At 38.5% G+C, this 24,807-nt stretch overlaps 2 protein-coding genes across 5 annotated transcripts; one reads left to right on the top strand and one right to left on the bottom strand.

Moving 5' to 3' along the window:
• Positions 1-15,495: 15,495 nt before the first annotated feature.
• Positions 15,496-19,861, bottom strand: LOC137949662 (cytochrome b561, DM13 and DOMON domain-containing protein At5g54830-like). 2 transcript variants are annotated; one of them, XR_011111882.1, is made up of 2 exons: positions 16,524-19,861; positions 15,496-15,767 (listed from the first exon to the last, which is right to left on the bottom strand). XR_011111882.1 is itself a non-coding variant. In XM_068795782.1 (2 exons), exon 2 carries the CDS (start codon positions 19,481-19,483, stop codon positions 16,880-16,882), a length of 2,604 nt encoding a protein of 867 aa, XP_068651883.1. In that variant the 5' UTR covers positions 19,484-19,531; positions 19,606-19,861; the 3' UTR covers positions 16,408-16,879. The 2 variants fall into 2 exon arrangements, 1 of the variants encoding a protein (XP_068651883.1); XM_068795782.1 differs by lacking the exon at positions 15,496-15,767 and having other exon boundaries at positions 16,408-19,531; positions 19,606-19,861.
• A 17-nt stretch (positions 19,862-19,878) lies between these two features.
• LOC137949664 (uncharacterized) lies at positions 19,879-22,849 on the top strand. Of its 3 annotated transcripts, XM_068795787.1 has the most exons (3): positions 19,879-20,109; positions 21,284-21,351; positions 22,208-22,849. In XM_068795787.1, exon 3 carries the CDS (start codon positions 22,402-22,404, stop codon positions 22,735-22,737), a length of 336 nt encoding a protein of 111 aa, XP_068651888.1. In that variant the 5' UTR covers positions 19,879-20,109; positions 21,284-21,351; positions 22,208-22,401; the 3' UTR covers positions 22,738-22,849. The 3 variants fall into 3 exon arrangements, with proteins under 3 accessions (XP_068651888.1, XP_068651886.1, XP_068651887.1); XM_068795785.1 differs by lacking the exon at positions 21,284-21,351 and having other exon boundaries at positions 22,092-22,849; XM_068795786.1 differs by lacking the exon at positions 21,284-21,351.
• Positions 22,850-24,807: the final 1,958 nt, after the last annotated feature.

Consider the following 24,807-nt stretch of genomic DNA (forward strand, 5'->3'; position numbering starts at 1 on the left):
TATTTTGTCTGCTTATAAATAGATATCAAATAAAAATATTTATCAATTAAAATTTTGGGTAATTTTTTGTGTTGACCCATTTACCATTTATTAAATGAAAAGGATATGGATGTGTTATGGGCTCATAACCCACTGGTCATGGGGTTAAGTACCTATGTCTTCTTCTCCTAACAGGCCAGTCTTTTGGGTAGTATTGGCTAGGTGCATAACATTTGGTATCAGACCTAACACGGGTTAAGTACTTATGTCTTCCGCTCCTAACAGGCCGATCTTTTGGGTAGTATTGGCTAAGTGCATAACATTAATAGTTATTATGTATTCGATCATCAGAAAGTATTTGAAGATAATTTTTCAATTTTTAATTTAGTAATATGAAAGCTTACAAAATCACAACATTCTCTCCCTAACCCTGTAACCTAATCTTCCATCCTCCTTGTTAACTATCATTCTACGACTTAGCAAATTTAAGCAATAATTTTTTTTAATTTATCTTTATGGGTTTGTGAAGTTTAAATCAAGAGAAAAAAGGAAGCACTTTCTCTACATGCTTAATTGTATCATTAAATCAATGCTTTGGAGAAAACCCCACCTCCCTTTCACCACTCTCTTACAAAGATTAGAAGAAAAACATAGTTATGTGGGAAAAAATACGATGGCCTAATCCATTTTTTTCTAATTTCATATATACATAATTTTAATTAATTTTGTTTTATGAATATATTTTTTTTCTAATTTTTGTCCATTTTATTTACCTATTTTTCCATGAGTAATTAGGTGAAAATGAATTATTTAATATTTTCTTCTATTTTAGTCAAAATGGGTAATAAAATAAGTATTAGAGTAAACAGAATAGGTAATGAAATACCCTTGAGCCGTCCTAACTATCAACCATTACACCTATATTAATAAATACTATCAAGCTAATACTATTGGGAATTGCATCGTCAATTTCATTTATACCTTCAAATAATAACAAAATATTAAAATTCAGACTTCTAGAATTCTAGATTCTATTTATCTTCTCTTTCACTCTTGATTTTCTTTCATTACAATTTAAAAAGCCTACAAAACCACCTCCTAATGATTTTCTTGTACACTGAGAGAGGTTCATGGAGTTTTCACTATAATTAGTTAATGTTTGAGTATCTAGACTTCTATTTCATGTGAACTTTGTGATGTATGTTTTGGCTCATGTGGCTTATTAAGATTTAAGTGAATACCCAAAATTGTGGTCATTTTATTTCTATCTTTATTGGTTGAATTGAAAATGTGAAATAAAAATTGAGTGCTTAATATGCAACAAAATTAATTAATTAAATATTTAAGGGAGAAAGTACACACCTGAAGGAGATCAATTTTTTTTTGTTTTCGATATTCCCCTAGTGGTATCACCGCTCAAGAACCCGTGGTCGGGAAAATTCATCTAATATGCTCTATTGGTTGAAATTTACATGTAAAGATATTCCAACCCTCTTTAAGCCAAGTATAATTCCCAATTACACAAATTAAATCTCTCCCAAGAGATTTTTTTACAAGTAGATTATAGTTCTAGTGGACACTCCCCTTCTGGATTATGGTCCTAGAAAACTTTTTTCAAAAGAAAGTGAGAATTCAAAAGAGAAAAGATAAGCTTACACTTTCTTTTAGGAGAGACAACTTTCTCCTAAGAGATCCAACCTTCCAATCCATCGAGCTCAGGAATAGAGTATGTGGTGGAGCTTTGATTCAACAAGGAAAGTCAAGAGATTTAAGAGAAAATGAAGGATTTGGGTAGATTCAACATTTTATGTCTCAAAGGGTAGATTTAGAATTTCAAGTGTAAAAACCTTTTGTAAATGCATTTGTATGCCAATAAATGATCTATTATATCTCCTCAACGAGTTTGGCTGCCTATTTATAAGATTCCTAACCAAAATAGATATTTTTTATCATTTTCAAAAAACTATAAAAAGTATTGATCGACCAACCATGTATAATGACTATATTTTTGAGTTTCCTAAGCTTAATCATCAATCAAGACATCAATCAACAATTTTTCAATTTTTTTACAAAACTCATTGATCGATCATGCTTCATTGATTGATTAATCATGCTTAATAGAATTGACTAGGCAATGTTCTGTATGATCATGCCTATGTATGATGATCAATAATGTTTTATAGAGTCTACTAGACTGCGTTCTGAATGACCAATCAAGCCTATACAGGCTGATCGATCATGCCTACCTCCAATGTGCAAAAATTAATTCTAAGCATGATATAAGCTTAATGCTCACTCAATTGAGAAAAGAGTTTAATGCTTACTCGGTTGAGAAGGGGGTTAATGCGAGAAGGGGCCTAATGCTTACTCTTGGTACCCTGTACAACTCATAAGGAATTTTGTTGAGCACACACCTAATGCTTACTTGATTTATAATGTAGCAAACCGTATTTACAAACTTGACCCAAATTTATGAGGCAAATCGTATGCATGGAGTATAACCTTTGCCATTTTAATTAATGTTCAATTTTTCCACTCAACAACTCCATTTTGTTGAGAAGTTCAAGGATCTAAGGTGATTGAAATATTCTTCGAAGTATGAGTTTTCAAATTCTCCTGATCACTCCTAATTGTGTTTATGCCGCATCCTTTTTCTTTAGGTACTTTTCCACATAGTTCATCAAAGGCAAGAAAAACATCAACTTTTGCTAGAAAATCTACCCATGTGAACCTTGAGTAATCATCTAAAACCACTAAGGTGTGGTTGCGCTTACTATTTAAGCTTAAGGTAGGTTCAACTAAATCTATGTGAATTAGCCAAAGTGTTCTTGTGATTGAGACTATATTTGTAGATTTAAATGATATCTTGTGTAGCTTCCAAGCTAGCAAGTATCACAAGGCTTTTCCCTCAAGACTTTCTAGTTTGGTAGTACCCTCACTAAACTTTTCTTTGCTAATTTGTTCAACAAATCCAGTCCTATATTTCCTAATCGTTTGTTTTATAACCAGGATTCGTCAATGCTAACACTCAAACAAATAGCACTAGTAGAGGGTAAATCAATGATATTTACAATATATAATTTTTTTTCCTATTGCCCCTCTACGAAATTTCATCACTTTTGTTTTTCTGCAATTGTCTTTTTAAATGAAACTTGTTTCCTTTGTCACAAAGTTGACTTATACTTATTAAATTACGCATTAACCCTTTAAATAAATCATACATGAGCCCTTCAACATAATATATATATCGGATATTAAATGAGTTAGAGGTACTTGTTTTGCCAATTCTTTTTATGGTACCTTAGCTAGTATCTCCAAAAGTGACATGACTATCGTCTTTTTGTGTAAATTTGATAATAACTCCACTTGTGGAAGGTCCTTATCTTTTCTTAAAAGCACAAGGAAGAGTTGAAAAAAATATGTTAAAGGGTTATTGTAATAGAGATAGGAAGAAGAGAGAAGAGAAGAAGAAGAAGAGAGATAAAGAGAGAGTTAGAAGGAAAAGAGAAAAGAGAAGAAGAAAAAAGAGAGGAGAGGTGCCAAGGCACCAATTTGAGAGGGGAAAAAGAGACGAAAGATTTTGGAAAAAGTTTGAATGATTATTCTTTCAGCCAACACCCTTATTTGTACATTTTTCATTGCATTAGTTGTGAATCTCTTTAGTCAATTAAGATTATCTAATTACATCAATCTAGGAGTGATTCATGGAAATTGAAAAGATTACATCAATCTAGGAGAGATTATAAAAAATTAAAAAATTACATCAATTAAGGATAAATCTTTTCTAATCTAGTAAGATCTTATCTTATGACGAAAAGACAAGTATGACTTGTCTTTGTCCAGCTCCTTGAGGGGGCATTTTTACCTTTTTACCCTCATGTCCCACACCCCTTGTTTCTTGAAGGTCGCACCACCTCCACTTTCTATTTTGTGGCGCCACCTTCTTATCTTTCTATTGTTCATCTTTTCTCTTCTTTACTTGGTTCTTTGAGGATAATTTTAGGATTCTATCGTTTCACCCCTCTTCAGTATCAAGTTTAATCACATTGGCAATGGTAGTGATTGTGGAACCATGCCAGAGTTCGGGCGAGAGGCCTTTGATGCAGATCCATTGCCTGAACTGTTACGACAAAACGATGACAATAAAGAGACAGGTAATCACACGACACAATTTTTTACGTGGTTTGGCAAATTGCCTACATCCACGGGAGCTGTAGAGGATTTTTATTTCTTCAATCAAAGGAATCACAATACAAGTGGGACCAGTATCTTTTCTTTTCACCTTTTACACAGCCAACAGAGACCCTTCTCTGCAGCGTCGACCAGCAGAGACCCTTCTCTGCAGCGTCAACCAAACAGAGCTGATGTTTCTGGACAGAAACAGTGACGACGTCCCGAGTTGCTATTTCTGGACAGAAACAGTGACGACCTTGCTCCTCCGGCAACGGCCTCGCTCTTTCGGCGACAACCTCGCTCTTCCGGCGACAACCTGGTTCTTTCGGCGGCAACCTAAGTACCGCATTGTTGTATTTCCAGCAACAGCGTCAAAAGCCCTTTCTCTTCCGCTCTCTGTTTCCCGAAGACACACCACGAAGAGGAAGTAAAAAATATTAAATCGAACCAAGGGAGATTTTAATTTTCCTTTGATTGTAGTTTATGCCAAAGGGCAAATTAAAATCATGAATGCCCTTCATGTCCTGCTCACACGTATGGACCAGACTCCACCGTGCTCAATAATTCTCCCACTTGGAGACTGGTACACCCACTGTATCACCCTCTTCCTCAAACATGATATCTACTACCTCTGCAACTCACTGCTCTTGTCTTCATGCTAGAAGACCAACTGAAGTTGCGCACAACTTCAGTTTCTCAAGTGTAACACCCTTTGTCAACATATCAGCAGGGTTCTTACTTCCACAAATTTTCTCAAGTACCAACTGTCCATCATCTAACAATGATCGTATAAAATGATACCTGATCTGAATGTGTTTTGTCCTGGAATGAAGTGCTAGGTTTTTGGCAAGGAATATGGCACTCTGACTATCGCTATAGAGAGTCCCCTTCTAATTTTTCTTGCCCAATTCCTCCAAGAAGCCCTGTAGCCAGATCATCTCCTTTGCAGCTTATGATACTGCAATATACTCAGCCTCTGTGGTAGACAAAGAAACTGTTTTCTGTAGATTTGAACCCCATGAAACTGCAATACCACCCAGAGTGTAAACAAACCCTATTGTACTTTTCCTGCTATCAATATCTCCAGCTAGATCAGCATCAACATAGCCCCTCACCTCTAAGCTCTTTCTTGAGAAACACAAGCACGTATCTGAGAAGCCTTTTAAGTACCTCATAATCCACTTCACAGCTTCCCAATGTTGTTTTCCTGGTTACTCATATATCTACTCACAACTCCCACTGCATGGGCAATATCCGGTCTAGTGCAAACCATAGCATACATAAGTGAACCAATAGCTGAGGCATAAGGAACCTTACTCATGTAATCTAGTTCCTCCTCTGACTTAGGTGACTGATCCTTGCTGAGTCTGAAGTGACTGCCCAAGGGTGTGCCAACTGGTTTGGCCTTATCCATATTGAACCTGCTGAGTACCTTTTTTACATACTCAGCCTGCGAGAGTCTCAACGTGCCTTTGACTCTGTCCCTGACAATTCTCATACCAAGGATTTCCTTCGCAGCTCCCAAATCCTTCATTGCAAAGTGCTCTGACATCTGCTTCTTCAGATTATTGACCTCATCAATACTAGCCCCTGCAATAAGCATGTCATCCACATACAGTAACAGAATGATGTAAGAATTGTCAAAATACCTAACATAGCAACAATGATCTGCCTGACATCTGATGTAACCTACACTGGACATAAAGCTGTCAAATTTCTTGTACCACTGTCTGGGAGCTTGCTTCAGGCCATTCAAGCTCTTCTTCAATCTGCAAACTGAACCTTCCTTTCCTTGTATTGCAAACCCCTCAGGTTGGTGCATGTAGATGTTTTCTTCAAGGTCTCCATGAAGAAAAGCTGTTTTCACATCTAATTACTTAAGAAATAAATCTTCAGTAGCAACCATGGACAGTACTAACCTGATGGTTGTGATCTTCACCACAAGAGAGAAAATCTCAGAGTAATCAATACCCTGCTTCCGCTGAAAGCCCTTTACAACAAGTCTAGCCTTGTACCTCTTACTGCCATCATGCTCAGTTTTCACCCGGTACACCCACTTGTTGTGTAATGCCTTCTTCCCTGGTGGAAGTTCAGTCAACTCCCATGTCCGATTTTCTAACAAGGAATCCATCTCTTCCGTAATTTCCAACTCCCACTTGCTAGAATTTTCATCTTGCAAGGTTTCTTCATAACTCTGCGGTTCTCCACCATTTGTCAGTAGAATATAATTCAAAATAGGTGAGAAACGTTGTGGAGGCCGAATAGTCCTAACTGACCTGCAAACTACAGCTACAGGAGTGGACGACTCTGGATCTGACTGAGGAATAATAGGAGTGGGTGCACTAGACCCACTCTCCCCGTCACTCGCATCTTTGCACTGCACTGTGGCCTCTGGTAGGTCATCCAATCTCACAAACTCGGACTCCTAAGGAGCTGCTTTAGCAACTGTACTAGACTTGTCCTTGTATACAATCTTCTCATTGAAAATCACATTCCTGCTTCTTATAATCTTTCGACCCTAATCATCCCAGAAACGATAACCAAATGCCTCGTCTCCATAGCCAATAAAATAACATTTTCTTGACTTGGCCTCAAGTTTACTACGAGCATTAGAATCAACAAGAACATAAGAAAGACAACCAAAAAGTTTAAGATGAGAAAATTTGACCTCTTTCCCGCTCCAGGCCTCCTCTGGCAATCCACAATCCAACGGAACTGATGGTCCTCTGTTGATCAAGTAAACTGCAGTACTGACTGCATCTGCCCAGAAAGTAGGTGGTAATCCAGCGTGCAACCTCAGCTTCTAGCACGCTCATTGATGGTTCTGTTCATCCGTTCAGCAACTCCATTTTGCTGTGGTGTCCCAGGAATGGTCTTCTCCATTCTGATACCTTGAGTTGCACAATATTATTTGAATCCGCCATCAATATACTCACCGCCATTATCAGACCTCAAAAATTTCAGTTTCAAGTTTGTCTCTGTTTCAACCATGGCCTTCCAAATTTTGAACACATTGAATACCTCAGATTTATGCTTCAAAAAATAAACCCATACCTTCCTACTATGATCATCAATGAACGTGACATAGTAACGAGAACCTCCAAGGGATGCCACTGGGGAAGGTCCCCACTCATCTGTGTGCACAAGGTCCAGTTTTTCTTTCTTCAGTGTTCTACCACCCTTTAAAAAACTGACCTTTTTCTGTTTCCCCATAATGCAACTCTCACACATACTGAGATCAACTGATTTCAGTTCCGGTAGCTTGCCTCTGGACAACAGTTCTGTCATACCCCTCTGACTCATATGGCCAAGCCTGCAATGCCATAAATCTGTTGTGTTTTCTGCAACGGTAGTAGCAATAGTATTAATCAAACCAGTAGTTGAATAGAGTGTACCGATTTTCTTACCCCGAGCCAGTACCAATGCTCCTTTGGTGACCTTCCAGGTGTTATCTGAGAACACCACTGAATGGCCATAATCATCAAGCTGCCCAACAGAAACGAGGTTCTTCTTCAATTCAGGAATGTGCCTGACCTTTTGCCAGGTCCATTTGTTCTTGTTAGGGAGTGCAATGTCAATGTCTCTCATCCCCACCACATTCAAGGCTTCTCCATCAGCCAGATATACCTTCCCAGAGTCACCTGCAACATAGTTTTACATTATCTCTTGATGGTAGGATGTATGGAATGAGGCCCCTGAGTCCAATATCCAATCATCAACTGGACTGTGAACTGCAAGCAATAGTGCATCTTGTATTTCTTCAGTTACTGCATTTGCACTATCATTTTCGTTTTCTTAGGGCTTTTACAGTTTCTCTTCAAGTAGCCAGCTTTGCCACAGTTCCAGCAAGTTGCCTGTTGACCAGGCCTTGACTTACTCTTGCTCCTGTACTTTGACTTTGATCTATTTCTGTTTGAGTTCCTGTCATGTGATCTCCCCCGAGAATCAACATTCAATGCGGAACTCGAACCCGAAGTCTCGCCTGAATCCCTCCTGCGTACCTCCTCAACCAAAATCAAATCACGAATATCATCATATTTCAACTTTGATTTGCCGACAAAATTACTCATAGCCATTCTCATGGCTTCCCAACTATTTGGCAATGAAGCCAATAGTATCAGTGCACGTATCTCATCATCAAATTCAATTTCAACAGATGACAATTGATTTGTGATAGTATTAAAAGCATTCAGATGTTGTGCAACAGATGTACCTTCTACCATCTTCAAATTGAATAACTTTTTCATCAAATAAACTTTGTTATTCGCTGAAAGCTTTTCGTACATACCTGACAAGACCTCTAAGAGACCCATAGTCGTCTTCACCTTACCGACGTTGTGTGCAACGGACCTCGACAGGGTTAGTCGAATAATCCCCAAAACCTGTTGATCCAACTGATTCCAATCGTCTTCCTCCATCTTTTCCTCAGCCGAACCTCTGCTCTGATACCAGTTGTTACAACAAAACGATGACAATAAAGAGATAGGTAATCACACGACACAAATTTTTACGTGGTTCGGCAAATTGCCTACATCCACGGGAGTTGCAGAGGATTTTTATTTCTTCAATCAAAGGAATCACAATACAAGTGGGACCAGTATCTTTTCTTTTCACCTTTTACATAGCCAGTAGAGACCCTTCTCTGCAGCGTCGACCAAACAGAGCTGCTGTTTCTGGACAGAAACAGTGACAACGTCCCAAGTTGTTGTTTCTGGACAGAAATAGTGACGACCTTGCTCCTCCGGCGACAACTTCGCTCTTCCGGTGACAACCTGGTTCTTCCAGCGGCAACCTGAGTACCGCGTTGCTGTATTTCCAGCAACAGCGTCAAAAGCCCTTTCTCTTCCGCTCTCTGTTTCCCGAAGACACACCACGAAGAGGCAGTAAAAAATATGAAATTGAACCAAGGGAGATTTTAATTTTCCTTTGATTGTAGCTTACGCCAAAGGGCAAATTAAAATCATGAATGCCCTTCATGTCCTGCTCGCGTATGGACCAGACTCCACCATGCTCAACATGAACGAGAGGTCAACATCATCAAGAGTCCAAACTTTGATATGCTTGACACTGGCATCCTGGTTGAGTGTGAGTCCAGCGGCTACTAAAGAGTTGCTTGTCGTGGTGAGGCTGAACAACAATAGGTGGTGGCAATCAGGGAGGATGAAAGTAACACACAACCATCAAGTAAAGCTTCAGACAGTTAGGGTGAAAATGAAGCAGCTGGAGGGTTGTTGATTTTTTGGGGTGGTGGAGGACACAAGAGGGGTGCAAGTTGAAGACAGGCGTTGTTGATTGGGTGTTGGGTTTCAAAACTGGAAAAGTAGAAGCAGGGTCTTTCATGAGGTGGTTTTTGGAGGAGTTAGGGGTGGAGACGTTATGAAGGCAAACCCATGAAGGTTTTCCATCCAAAGCCGAAGGAAGTCAGGGATGTATACCCTTGCCATTGTAGCACCTTGCCGACATTGACTGTGTTTGCATCTTCAATCTCAACTAGTGAGTTTAAGATGGATTAAAAAACCGTAGGACATAATAATTTCGATTCTTTCTAGGTTAGATTCCAATTAAAGCACAAACTTGCTGGATTTCTGCTTCCATATAAATCTGAAGAGCAATCTTTGTCTTTTGGGTGTGCATTTGCCTGTGATTGAAGAAAGGTTCTTCGTTTCTGTTTGAGTAGAAGTGCAATATCAAAACATTCTATTTTTCCATTACACCCGAAAGACCAAGATTGCTCTTCAAGCCTATGGCTACTCGGTCGAACACAACAAAAGCATCAACATGTATATATTTGATGTAAACCCAAAGAACATCAATATATGTTTATTTTAGGCATACTTGACATGGAAGCACACAAACAATCACTTTTAAGAACGTTACCAATACAAGATACTCCTTTTTGACACAAGATTGAATCCAATTCCGGAGGGCAGGAAGATATTGGAATCTCACTATATTGGCCCATCCATCATTTCATCCTTTTCAATTTGATTCTTTACCTCCATTTTCCTGGATATTGATTATACACATTAAGATGCTCTACAGTTTATACACCTATGGGGGGGTTAGTGCACATGACTCAGGACATGATATTCAAGCGCATTACGCAGTTCATGTCCTGATGTCGTTAGGGGACGCCAAAATTCATGTCATGTACATGAATATACATGAACCAAGAGTTCATGTGTAAAGAGTAACGGGCGGAAAGTGCTTTCCGCCCGATTTTGAGAATCATCCACTTGATTCTCTCGCGCGGGCTCTCTCTGGCTCAACCGTCTCTGTTTTTTTTTTCATTTCGATCGTTTCATTCCCGCACACAGCGACTCTCGTTCCCGCAGCCTCTGTCGTCTCTGTGAAGCCCGAGCTCTCTGCTCGTTCTCTCGTCTCCGCCGTCTCTCTCCGGTCTCCCTCTCTACTACCTCCGTCTCTCGCTGCGAGCGTCCTTCCGACACCCTTCCCCCTCTCTCGCTCGTTCTCCCTCTGAACCTCTCGCTCGTTTCTCCCTCTCTCTTATCCCTCTCGGCCTCCCGCTCTGTCTCTTCTCCCTCTTTTCCCCTTTGCGGCATCTCACGCCCTTCTCCCTCTCGCTCATATCTTTTCCCCCAAAATTCCCTCCGATTTCCTGCGATTTCCCCTAATTCAGTTTTGGTTTTCTTCGATTTTGACATTGGGCTTCGATTTCTAAATTTCCACTTCGATTCAGCATCGATTTTCCCGGTTCGGCTTTGATTTCAGTCGTCGGCTTCGATTTTCCCCAAATTTCAGAAGGTATGACTAAACCGTAATTATTTTTTCTGATTAAATGAGTGTTGTATTTGATTTAATTTTAGTTCCAGTGTCTAATTTGGGGTTATTTGTACATAATTGTGGGATTTAGTGTTACAGATTAGGGTCTAAAATTTTTATTAGGGTTAGGGTTTAGTGTTTTTAGGGTCTGGTGCTTTGTATTTAGGGGTTAAGTTTTTTAGGGTTAAGGATTTATGGTATTGTTAGGGTTTAGGTTCTGGAATTAGGGTTTAGGTTTTTTTTTCAATTTTTTTCAGCTAAGGTTTAATGGGTGATAGGGTTTAGGGTTTAGGGTTTGGGGCTTTTAGGGTTGTTAAGATCTAGGGTTTTTTGTTTAACTTCTGGAATTAGGGTTTGGGGTATAGGGTTTAGGAGGTTTTGGAGTTATGGGGTCTAGGGTTAGGCTTTAGTAGGTTTGGGAGGTATGGGGTCTAGGGTTAGGGTTTAGGAGGTTTTGGAGGTATGGGGTTAGGGTTTAGGAGGTTTTGGAGCTATGGGTCTAGGGTTAGGGTTTAGGAGGTTTTGGAGCTATGGGGTCTAGGGTTAGGGTTTAGGAGGTTTTGGAGCTATGGGGTCTAGGGTTAGGGTTTAGGGTCTAGGGTTTTTAAGGTTCTCAATTACGGTTTACGGTGTTTAGTCCAATTCAAACAAGGTTGAGTCGCCTACACGGGCATCCATTAGCCAACGAAACCCGACCCCCATCACTGACGAGGTACAGTTCGTAGTGACTGTGAAGTCATGTGGGGCTCTACCAGGGGTGTTCGGTTAATTTGGACTTGATGTGTGTGTGTGTGTGTGTGTTTGCATTGTTTTGCATCTCAAGTGGAAATAGTTGATTAGTTTTGAAATGTTTTAGAATGTTGTTTACAAATTTTGAAGTGCTATGGAATGTTTTTGCCATGTGGTGAGGAGATTCGGGTGTTATAAATATCCACCACGTGGTATTTTCTTATTTGTGGTTTTTGTTTCGTGACGGGTAATGGTAGTCTGATAAAGTTTTTTCCATGAGGACAATCTCGGATTTAGATTGAAAATGGCTGCAAGAAAACAACCAAGTGGTCGACCATATGACTTTTGGAGCTTTGAAGAAGACAACAAAATGCTCGATCTTTTAGTCGAGCAGGTATATATGGGGAACAAGTTGCCCAATGGTGTTTGGAAGCACGAGGTATATACGGAATGTGTCAGTAAGTTCAATGAAGACGCTGTCAATAAAAAAACTATTGAGCAGCTTAAGAATCGAACAAGATCATGGAAGAAAACATACCAAACGGTAACGAACTGTCTCAACACTAGTGGGTTCGGTTGGGATGCAACCACACAACGAGTTACTGCATGTCATTCTGTATGGCAAGACTACATTAAGGTCAATAAATCATGATATATTGTAAAACGGTTTGTATTGTTTCGCATTACTAAGAATGATGTTTTATTCTTGTAGGAGCATAAAGAGGCTGAGAAGTATAGACAACAAGGTTGCCCCCTTTACGACAAATTGGCTATTGTAGTCGGAAACACAATAGCCGTAGGGAATGGTAGTACAACTCCTATAGATCTATGTGATGAAATTATCCATGATGAGTCGGCTCCTATCCCGATGGATGAGCTCGACAATGTTGACATAGTTATGGGAACTCCACCGCAATTCAATAGTGGAAATGATTCGACAGCGGATCAATCTTGTGGAACTAAAGGGCCATCTTCACGTCGTCGTAGAAAGAGAAGCGAATTGCCCACTGAAGACAATAGACAATTAATTGATGTAGTTGGCAAGATCGCTGATGCTATGAAATCTGTTATGGAGTATAAGGAACGCGATGTCGAAGAACCTTGGGTCAATGCCCTCATGGAAATTCCGGACCTGTCAGAGGCACTGAAGTATGGCGCTCCTGAATGGATAAATACGCCAGGTAAGAGGACCCTGTTTTTAAAAATGACAGTGGCGGAGCGGGTTAGGTGGCTTAATTATTGTGCAAACAAGTAATTGTAATGCGTTTTAAGTACAATATCTTTTTTGAGAAGATTGTTATGTATTAAAGACGATGTTTGAATTATAACGTTGTTAGACTTATCAGTACGGTTAAAGTTTCTATTTTATATGTTTGTTGTCTTAATATATTATGTGGATAATATGGTGGATGAGTATTGATGTGAATATGATTATTGAGTTTGGATAAATAGGTTATGATTAAAGATTAGCTATTATTTTTGTTTATGACTATTTAGAAGTTTAAATTTGCAGATTCTCATGGATATTATGACAGAAGAAGATATGGATGTAATTATGATTGGATTGGCATGTATGATTGTCGTCATAGTAAAATACTATCTATGCCCTAGTAACAGAGGTGTACCACGTTCTTATGGGATGAATGGTCCGTTGTATTTGCAAAAGGCCTTAGATAAATCTCCTGTTAAATTTCGAAAAGTTTACAGGATGAATCAAACTGTATTTCACAAATTGGCAACAATACTTAATACCAGAGGGTTTTTATCAGCGACAAAGACCATCTCAGTGGAAGAACAACTTGCCTATTTCCTCCTAACTGTTGGTCAACAACAAGCATATAGTGTCACAGCAGAGATGTTTGATAGATCGAATTGGTCCATAAGTAAATATTTCAACAAGGTGTTGGATGCTATCCTCAAATTTCATTCTGATTATATCAAACAGCCTTCAGAACGCACACACTCGAAGATTTTAAACAATTCAATGTTTTATCCATACTTCAAGGTAACATCACTTGCCCTCTATTTAGATTACTATACAAATTTAGTTAATACTAATGGTCCCGCTTATATAATTAGGATTGTATTGGGGCTATTGATGGAACGCATATCAAAGCAAACATCCCGCTTGAAGAACAACCAAGGTTCTGGAACAGAAAGGGTTATCTCTCACAAAATGTGATGGCAGCATGTACATTCGACATGCAATTCACTTATGTACTAGCTGGATGGGAGGGATCAGCAGCTGATTCTCGTGTACTGAAGGACGCATTGACTCGCCGAAATAGACTATTTGTACCTGAAGGTAAATAATATATTTTATGCAGTAATATTTTATCTATTTTATCTTTAATCATTTAATGTAGAAAATATTTGGTATTGTAGGTAAATATTATCTAGTCGATGCTAGTTATGCAAATGTACGAGGATTTTTGGCTCCATATCGAGGAACTCGATATCATTTGCAAGAATTTGGAGATAATATTCCTAAGAATGAAAAAGAATTATTCAATCGAAGACACTCGTCTTTGCGGAATACTATTGAGAGAACTTTTGGTGCTTTAAAAGCTCGATTTCAAATATTGAAAGGTGCTCCTCCATTTTCTTTTAAGGTGCAGACAAAAATTGTCGTTGCTTGTTGCATATTGCACAATTATATACGTACAAAGGATTACAATGATATATTTAATTTGGAAGATGATGATTCGGATGATGAGTTTGGTGGAGGAGGTGATGGGGTTCAATTACGTGCAACGGACGATACAGACAGCGATGATAGCGATGGTCTTGTGGAAGAGGATACCCAAGTAACAAGCTTTCGGAGGCAGCGTGCATTAGAATCCACAAGAGCCGCACAATTTCGAGATGACATAGCGACTTGCATGTGGAATGATAACTGATGAGTGTATCTTTTATTGTATTTGAACATGTGTTGTTCTTATGTACTAAACTTGTAATTTGATGATTTTAATGCTAATCACGAACTGCTTATTACAATAAAACTCTATTAAATTAGTAATAAAGTTGTATATTTATTTATATATTATATTTATTAAATTTTATTACTATATTAAACTAGATATTTAAGTCTGATAAATAAAATATAATTACAATATGTATTTGATCAATTGATTAATTTAATTTTTTGGAAATATATTATCAATTAATACTACGCATATTTCGTTTTTAATATAATAATTCTTTATTTATTCATTATATTTATTTTTTATTTATTGTATTATATTAGTGATTTAATAGTGGTAATATTACGTACAAATATATAGTTTATTAAAATTATGATTAAATCAATTTTTCCTCTTAAAACATTTATTTTTAGACTATATTATAATTAATCATGTACGTATTTCATTGCTTCACATAATTACTGTATTAATGCACAATAACATATCTAATTCAATTAATAAATATATTAATATATTTTAATTATACATTAAATAAGTTACTCGTGTAGTAATAATGATGGTTTTACCCAATTTAGGGTTCAAGGATTATGTTGTAATTATAAGTGTACTGTACAGGGTTAGGGATTCTCTTATTTTTTATGTTTTTCTAATTAGTGGGCACTATTCACTGGAAACTGTTTTCCTGTACATGAAGGCGTCAACACTAACACAAATTCTTACCTGATTTTCATGTACATGACATGACATGATCTTCATGTTGGACATGACTTGATCTTCAAGAATCCAGTTTGGGGCACTAACCCCCCCTATGTGAGTAAAACAAAGACTTCACACTAAGAAAATCCCAAACATGGCCATTTGAGTAAAGGAGAATTAAAATTTTCACATGACATGATCCAATTACATTGAGTTTGTAGGATAAATTAGTTGGATATGGTGCATGAAGATAGGTTCCTTGAAAAACGTCTAAAAATTACAGGTCAACATTCACATTATCAGACATGCCTGGCAATCTTTAAGCTCATACAGTCATCCACAAAATCAGCCTAGAGTAGAAACAGAATTTTGTTACAGGCATAGCAAGACCAGCAGAAGTATCAACAAACTACTGTGCAGAGGACCAGAGCATCACCTCTCTTGCCCATTGTTATGAGGCTGTCAAATGCAACACTGCAACACCTGTACAACATACAACTGTATCAACGGATAAGAATAAAATTTTAGGGAGTCATATATTTGTGTTCTGTTGGGGGGTATAAAGTTCCATTGTTCTGTGGGAGTATACTCCACATCTCAGACTAGTTGTCTAAGAGTGAGAAAGTAGTAAACAAAATAATCTCCATAGTTTGGGTTTGGTAAGATCCTGTGTCTGTTTGTTTAATTTTTGTTTTTTGTTTTTTGAGAATGTTTTTTTTATTAATCCTAGAAAACAAAAAGACCTAAGAGGAGGGCCACCTTACAATGAGGGATTGGAGGGGAACCCCTTCTTTCGCCAATAAAGTTTATATCTTGGCTAGATATTTATAACCCAGTTTGAGGAGGAGTGTTGAACAATGTACTACTTGGAAAGGGTATTTTAGTCTTCTTTCTTTCTCAAATCTATACATATATATGGTAGCAATAGGTCCTAGCAAGTATGTGATAGGAATATAGCTAAAACACATATTTAACATATAAGACGGAACAAAAGATAAGTTGTAGAATGAAAAACATATAAATACTCAAAGATGCTAACATTGTGAGGAACCCATGGAGACATAGTCTTCTTGACAATGATTCAATATCAAAATAAAGAATTAAAAAAGTGCAGTTCCGTATATTTCAGAAAATTGATATGACAATAAGCAACAAATTTAGTAAGCTACAAAACCATCTCATAATGGGAACTTCAGTGTATACATTATCAAAATAACATCATTTGGATGAGGGACTTACGAACATAACACCACATGGTGCTTCAGAGCCAATTAGCGACCCACCCTATTAGAAATTTCTGCAGTACGGCACATGTCAAGGGAAACAACTATAGCCAAAGACAATCTCAGCTGAGTTGCAAGTCCAAAAAATGGAACCTTCTATACCAAAAATGTACATCGTATACAAGTTACAATTGTCCTGTTTGGAGGTAAATAAACCAAAACTCTCCCTCATAAATGCTATGACAAAAAAAACTCCTCTTCCCAGGAAGTTTTCAAGGACCACATATGGGACCCAAATCCTCAAGATGTGGAAAAGATCAACACAGGTCAAGTCAAATCACTTTGTAATTTCTGCAGATGGTAAAATTGAACTTATCTATCACCCAGGGGTTCAAGCTGCACTTCCATCCGGTCTGATGGTTGAGACCCTCGTTCTCTGTGAGGATGCAGTAGATCAACAGAGTCATCTTCCTCAGTGTTTCCCAACACCCAATTCCCTTTTCCTAGGCCTCTTTCCCTCTTTTTTTGTGTTATTTCTTGGTGTTCCAAGTAGGCAACAAGAAATGCACCCATCACAAACCATACAATCAAAGCCCAGTTCAGTCCACGGACATTTTCACCCCCATATCTTTCTCCTAAATGTTTCATGCCAGTAAATAGCGCTGCAATCCCCACTGCAATGGCACATCTCCCAGAAATAACATGCAAATATTCCCAAAGCACCCTCCTTGGGGAACTCTCCTCCCCATGGGCCAGTCTTTTAGGCCGTATATATGCATTTATGGCCTGCATACATACCAATATTATAGCAATGGTACCAAACTTTACATGCGTGGAGGTGATTGAAAATCCACGAAGCTCTGCAGCAGCAAAAAGGACACCAAGCAGGACAATCGATAATCCTGAGTACTGTAGATAAACATGAGTTTGGAACCACAAATCACCTTTGACATGTTTTAAATACCTGGCTGCCAATATTCCACCTGGAAGCAGGATGCCCCAAGCCACAAACATCATGAACCCATGAACAGCAAGAACTGGGCGTAGATCTTGCTCTGCCTCAGCAGAGCCGCGCATTAGCAGCACACGGATGGGCCTACCACTTGTGACTGAATGCATATTTCTTTCGCTCAAATGACCCTCTGACCATTGTGCACCCATAGCCCATACCACCCTGAGAAAGGTAGTTGGATCAATCTTATTGTTGCAAAGGGGATTCCCACCTCTACAAGAAGGCTCCAAGGAACGGGAAAACTCGAATGTTATGATCCCATTTTCTGACTTGCATCTTACATGTGTAAGGTTCTCGGCTGTTGGATGAATACTGAGTGCATCCTGTCCATCAATCCAGTAAGTGCTCACACGACCCATGCCAGTGTTGTCAACCCAGCCCACATAGGCAAAGCTATTTACCATTCCACCACCAAATGCAATGGCAAGGTAACCACTTTTTTTCTCACCTCGAGCTGCAATTGAGATTGAATCACCAGACAAAGTCCAAAAGAAAGTAACTTGCTGATCATCAAGAACAACACTGTTATTGTACATATCTGAGAGACCTCCATCTACGACTTGAACTTTCCAGCCCATTTTCTGGCTGTAAACAGAATGGTAATAAACTTGGTCTGGTGTATTGCGATCAGGCAACCACACCAACTCCGTCGGACTGGCTGGAACTCCTTCAGATTCTGGTCCACCTGCATAGATAGTTTCAGATACATTTCTGGAAGTTGCATTCCCACCAATTGGGTCTGAAGTAATGTAAAGTGCCACATCATGTCCGGCTTGAACAGAAAATGTCACAGGGACCCCCCTCTCGACTCGCAAAACTGGAGCCTCTTTCTTATTGATGTATAGAACTTTAGGAGGGTTAGGAGGGTCTGGATAATGCAATGCAGGTTCTGCCAAAACAACCAGTGCAGTCTTCCCGTCTGCAAAAATAATATCTTGATCTTCTGTTTCCTTTGCCTCCAAAGGCCCCACACATTCATCCACTACTTCTGAGACATTAAGAGTCAAATGCCCATAAGTCACCTGCCGAGGTCCTCCATGATTTTGGGGAAGATAATATGGTCGAAGAGCATCTGGAGGCCTTATCAACCCCAAAGCCCATATAACTGTCATGTTAGCATTTTTGTCCACAACAACATCATACTTCTGGTCTATGGTATCCAGGGGTCTCTGAAACCGAACAAAAGAAACCCCATCTTTTCTATGACCATAAACTAATCTTGTGTTGTTCACTAGTCCAACAGGATCAGACCCTTCATAGATAGTATCAGGGCATACTCCTTGGACTGTCCCATCTTTGCTCAGTAAGCACTCGCTGTACTTTGTAATAAAGTAATCATCGGCAAAAGGTATTCCTTCCTCTGTGAATCCGGTTACACAAACATCTGCATGAAGCATAAGCGAGGCGGCAGACAGAGGCTGTGCCCACCCGAAGGCCATGTAATATAGTGATGCAACAACAGCCTCAAGTCCAATATCTAAAACTTCGCGATTAGGGTCAAACGTCCATCTGAGACGGTATTCAGGTGAGAGAACTTTGCAGTTTCGGAATATTGTGGGTTGTTCATGAACTCGCTTTTTCAGAGCCGCGGAATTTTGAGAGGAGGGTGCATGAGAGGGAGCAGAATCTGGGCTTGGAGTCGGAAGTAAATCAGAAGTTTCATTTGCTAAACCAGCAAGAATCACATGTCCAAAATCAGAATAAGTAGGTTTGTCCCACACACCGACGACTCTGATCTGCTCCCACGTAAGGTTTTTCTTCAATCGGACAACAAAGCTATCGTTTCTATAAGTTCGATTCAGTTTCTGCTCGGAGATTTCGAAGCCTAGCGTCAAATTCTCAAAATCGTCACCTAGTGCGCCCCACCAGTGTACGTCGTCTCCCTCGATCATGTCGAACTCCGATACTCGAAACGAGCAATCGTCGATCACACGGATCGTGCCCCGCAGTTGGTGCTGAACCATGACGAAATCGGACTCGAAATCGACCCAAAAACTGTTCCTTGAACAGTTCTGAGGGGAAAGCCCGTCGCATAAAGAGAAAAGAAGACAAAAAAACGCAACAAGATTGAGCAAAAACCTCCTACCTGATCTTCTGTCCATGGAAGCGGGAGACTGAGACACCGATCTACAGCTGCACGAAAGAATAACCATGGAGGCTAGAGACTGAAGAGCGGATCTAACGCTGCAACGAAAAAATCTTACATGGCATGGATCCTGTTAAGGATTTGAAGGAACACATAGACTCGATCTGAGCTAGGGGGTTCGGCACGATCCCGGACGCAGACGCAGAAAAACTGGTGATCGTTGCCGCCGTCGTTTGGAAATCTTTCGTCGTGGGACTCTCGGGGAAGGGGTTGGTATTTTCATTTGGACAAGTATACCCTAAGTTATATGGCAAACTTCATTTGATGCCATCCCTTTAACTATTAAAAGCCGGTCGTCTCCTGCTAATTCGAAGATCCTCCTCATTTTCCGCGCTTCTCTGTTCACACTTGACACCAGACCTCTCCATTGGGATTCTTCTCAAAACACGATGTTCTCCACCATGGTCTTCCTCAACAAAGTTTGACGTTATTCTTTCTTTCTAGGTCAGTAACCTCTACTTTTCTTGTTATTATTTTAACTGCAATTAATAAGTTTATTTTCGTGGAAATTTATGTGAGAGAAATAATGGAAAGAAGTTTTATAAGAAGCTCAAGAAATGTTCTATATATATTAGATTAAAAAATTGGTTGGGAGCTTGGGTCCTTATTAATCCTATCCTGCAAGAGTGTGGAAAGCTTTATATCTACGCTATCAAACCAGTATTGGCGCAACACATCAAACAAGTAGTATTGGCGCAACGCATTAATCCTCTTTTGGAATATGAGTAAAACCTTAAATTTCTTCCGAATAGATTGCTTAATCCTCCAGACCCGGAATTATGGACATTGTAAGAACTTTGTTCTCATAAACTGGAGTGTCTAGTAATAGTAGAAAAATAGTAAATTCCCAGTTTTAAAATCCTAGGTTGGGAGTTGGGTGAAGACGGTGCATATATCCTTCATGTTAAAATCTTCTGTTGCTTGAGAAAATACCTACAATATTTGTTGGAAACACAAATCAAATGCTGCCTGCTTATTTGATATGTAATTTGGAGTAAGATTGCTTGATTTACCTTGCCTGGTTAATGATATATGCATGTTTCCAAAATAATCTCAAAAAAATATGTCAGATCATAATCCTAGCTGCCTGCTTATTTGATATGTAATTTGGAGTAAGATTGTTTGATTTACCTTACCTGGTTAATGATATATGCATGTTTCCAAAATAATCTCAAAGAAATATGTCAGATCATAATCCTACGGAGAGCATTTCAAAGGAGTTGAGAATCTATAACAAAAGCTTCTGGCTTGATCTGGGATTTAACCAGGAATTATGGTGTTTCTTTCTAAACCATGTTGTAAATGGGTATTATCAATTGGACTAGATACAGCAGGGGACAGACTCAAAGACAAAATGAGCATCAATATAACAAACTTCTGAACTTCTCTTCATTACTTCCTCTTTTGATCCATCTTACAAGAATTTTTCCTATGACTTGGAGAAGACTGCTAAAGGTTCCAGAAGATAGAGTGGATTTGGTGGTTGGGGATGAGTGATAACATGCAAACTCACTATCTCTAGTGATAAAGTAATAAACTATCAAGAGATAATCTGAAAAAAAAACAGAGGAAATTCTAAAAATATGATCAATTTAAACCAAACCAATGCCTCTGGCAGATGTGCAGGAAAGGGGAGACAGATGCATCATCTCATCACAGCGGAGAGGCAGAAGACAGAGAAGACAGGTTTCCGCCATTCAATCACAAAGAGATATATAGACTTGGAATTCCAGAAATACTTTGAGAACTGACTAGAAGGGGTGCAAACGTAACCAATATGACTGCAAGGGACCAAGTCCTAGTATGACCAATGCAAATTTACCCTGATTTGCTTTCTCAGACATGTACTAACACATGTTTTCTTGTAGAGCCATGTGTTAGGAACTTTTGTAGGTTTACAATGGAGAGGGAAGAGAGTGCTCAACAGAGGGAATATGAGTTTAATAAAGAAAAAAGAAAAGATAGGCTAGTTAAAACTTGTGCTTGAGCTTTTGCAATAAGACACAGTAGTAAACAAAAGAAATAGTAGGTTTTTTCTTGGCTGTCTTACTCAACCACGTTTACTCCCGTTTACTCCCAGATTACGTCAATACCCTTATAAAAGACATAATTACCTACTAACTAAGATAGTGCCTGACAATATGCTAGCACTCTTAGATCACCAGCCCTATACCACAGATTCCATTGACAGAACTTTCAACAGGGTTTTTCATATATTTATGAAAATACCACTTTGCACTTTATTTCGAGGACTTTTACTTAATTTATTATCCTGCATTCCAACTTATGGATATATATGGAACTACATTCATAGTCTAAATCGTCAAGACATATGGAACTGCTTTTCTGCAATCATATTCTTCATGTCATTCTTATGAAATCACCCTCAAATTACTTACTAAACTTCCAGTCCACTCTTTTTTCAGGATTCCATGTTTTCAGCCTTAAATATATTCATTATTGGATAGAAAAGGTGACAGATTGGTCCACAAAGTCATTTTTTGTACTATTTTAATATGTTGTTTCCCATATCTACTTTCAGTCACCAGTCATGCTGATGACAGACAGAACCAGATGTAGAAAAGTATTTTCCTATCAGCGTGGACCATGGATGTGCTTCTTCAATTCATCCTTTCAAGGATTAACATCCACATTCAAAAATGAGCATCTGTTTCCTTTCCCTCCTTTATCAGTGCAAATTCAAACAGCTTCCTTGTAACATTAGAATTCCTCTCAATGGATCACGGAGACGAGTGGTTTGCCCTAGATAAGCTCTATCATATCCTTTTTTGCTTCTTCATCTCTGTCTCTGCTGCAGCTCTCTCAAATCAATCTCGATACCCTTTTCTTCGCCGATGGAGCATTTGGATTGGAAATTTGATCTCTCTAGCAGCTGGTGCTGCAAAAGAAGTGGGTGATGAGATTGGGTTGTGGAAGTCCTCAGGTGCATCTTTTAAAGATGCTATTGCTGATTTAATGGGTGTCTTAATTGCATCACTAGTTCTTTCTATCTGGAAAATTTTCTGTGTAAAAGCAGTTCCAGATCATTTTCATGGCGTGTTGATGGTTTAATCTTTCTATGTATTTCCTCCTTTCTAGAGAGGAAACATGATACTGGAAGTTTTGGTACAATCAGTTGATCTTGTAAGAAACCCTTACTATTTAAATAATTTGTTTTTTTCTGTTGGCATTGCTTTGTTTTTCTCTCCTTTCCTATCAGCGAGTTCCTATCCTTTTGTTTGAAATTTCTTCATGCATACCGAACCGCTTATAACAAACAGAAAGCTTGACAGTCAGTTTTCAGTGAAGTTGGATACTGCTGTCTGTAAAATACATGCCCACCCTCAGAAAAATATTGCCAAAGCAAGGTGGAAAAACCAGTCTTGTAAATTTGCATTTCTTTTAATTGGAACAATTTTTAATTCTGCTTGTGGTTGGTTTTCTTTAGTTCAGCAACCTACTGCATATTAATAACAAATGAAGAAAATTATTGTTGTGCTGAAAAAGTTGCTGATGAAATGGCTGGGACTCTAATCTAAGTTCTGGATATATAAGTATGCTTGTGGTATATGGAAGGACATTTTTTATAGATAAGTTCAAAGGATAGCTGCTTATGATTGGATTTATAGGGCAAGGTTACGAATCAAAGGCCAGGGCAGATTGTTTTGGACTTCATGTTAATTTTTTGCTTCTGATAATATCTTAGTCACTCTTCATTATGTTCATTAACTGGAGTCATTCAATTGATGTGAGTTCTCTGTCGCAAGTGAAACGGTAGTTACTGTCAATTTAATTTAATTTCTTGTATGATATTTTACCTTCAAGGATATAATAAGAGCTTAAGTTTTAAGTGGGAGCAGCTTGGAACTTTTGTGACCCCCTGGTGTGAGCCTTTTTCATCTTGCAGGTCTATTGAAACTTTACTACAGAATTCAGATTTTTTCTTTTCTCGTCAGTACTTTTTATCTGAAATCCAACTTTGTTCTGAGACTGTCTGCTTATAGAGAATATATGACTTTTCTTTTAAGTACAAATCCCAGGTCTGCACAATTTTTACCTTGATTTGAATTCTACATTTTGTTTCACACATGGTTTGGTGGAAATGGCTTATCCTAACAGTGCAGAGGACAGTTTGTTAACCTAAGGTTTGGGTAGACTAAGTCCGTTTGCTTTATTGACTACAGTAATTAATCCTTTGCAGCTGATAAAGTAGCTGAAATGCAGAGGAGTGAAGATTCCTCTATTATTGTATTCATGAAGACTCACAACAGAGCTAATCTAAAAAAAACTAACAATAGAACAATCTATAAGAATAACAGAGGAACAACTATAGGTCATTTTTTTTGTCACAGTGAGAGAGAGAGAGAGAGAGAGATGATCTGAGCTTCTAATTTAAACTCAAACCTTGGTTAGATTGATGGTGGTTTGGCAAGAGGGGCCTTAGGATCATTCTACATTGAGACCAATTTCTTATGAACCTGAGTTCGTAAGCAATTTTATTAGTTTTGGCAAGTGGTAAAAACTAAAATCTTGAAGAAGAAAATAGAAGAAATTAGGGAGAAATCCCATCACTTTCATCAGAAGAAAAGAAGAAGATTAAGGATTAATCAATCTCTTCTCCTTAAGCACATTATTTAGGGCTAAAAGACAATATTCGTCTCCATTCCAATAGTTTTTCTGTCTTATGGGCCAATGAAATACCAATGGTTTGATGCATAAGAAATTGCCCATAGACGAACGAAACGTTCGATAATGAATATTCCCTTTCTTATCAATTTTGTAATTGTTAGCTCTTTATCAACCAGCATTATTACATCGAGGCGCATTTGTCCCTTGATTAAGACTTATTTATGTGATAATATAGGATTCCTTTTCATAATACGAACACAAGTGTCTTATATTTGAAAGGCACCGATTAAGACCTCGTGCGATCCTAACTCTTTTGTAAGGTCTTTCATCACTTCCCACCAGTCTCTTTCATTTATTTGGGCAGTCTAAGAAGTGCGGATACTCACGGGTGTCGCCATTTCCATAAACACCCACATCTCTTGCCCTCTAATGGATGCTAGTTTACACAAGAACATAATTGTAAATCCAAATCAAACAAAACAGAATTTGGTGAAGTCCTTGATTTAAATTAAA

Source organism: Aristolochia californica, unplaced genomic scaffold (genome assembly GCF_029961685.1).
Source record: "Aristolochia californica isolate CCGP_79_NKW_82.1479 unplaced genomic scaffold, dmAriCali1.0.hap1 SCAF_14, whole genome shotgun sequence".
Lineage (NCBI taxonomy): Eukaryota > Viridiplantae > Streptophyta > Magnoliopsida > Piperales > Aristolochiaceae > Aristolochia > Aristolochia californica.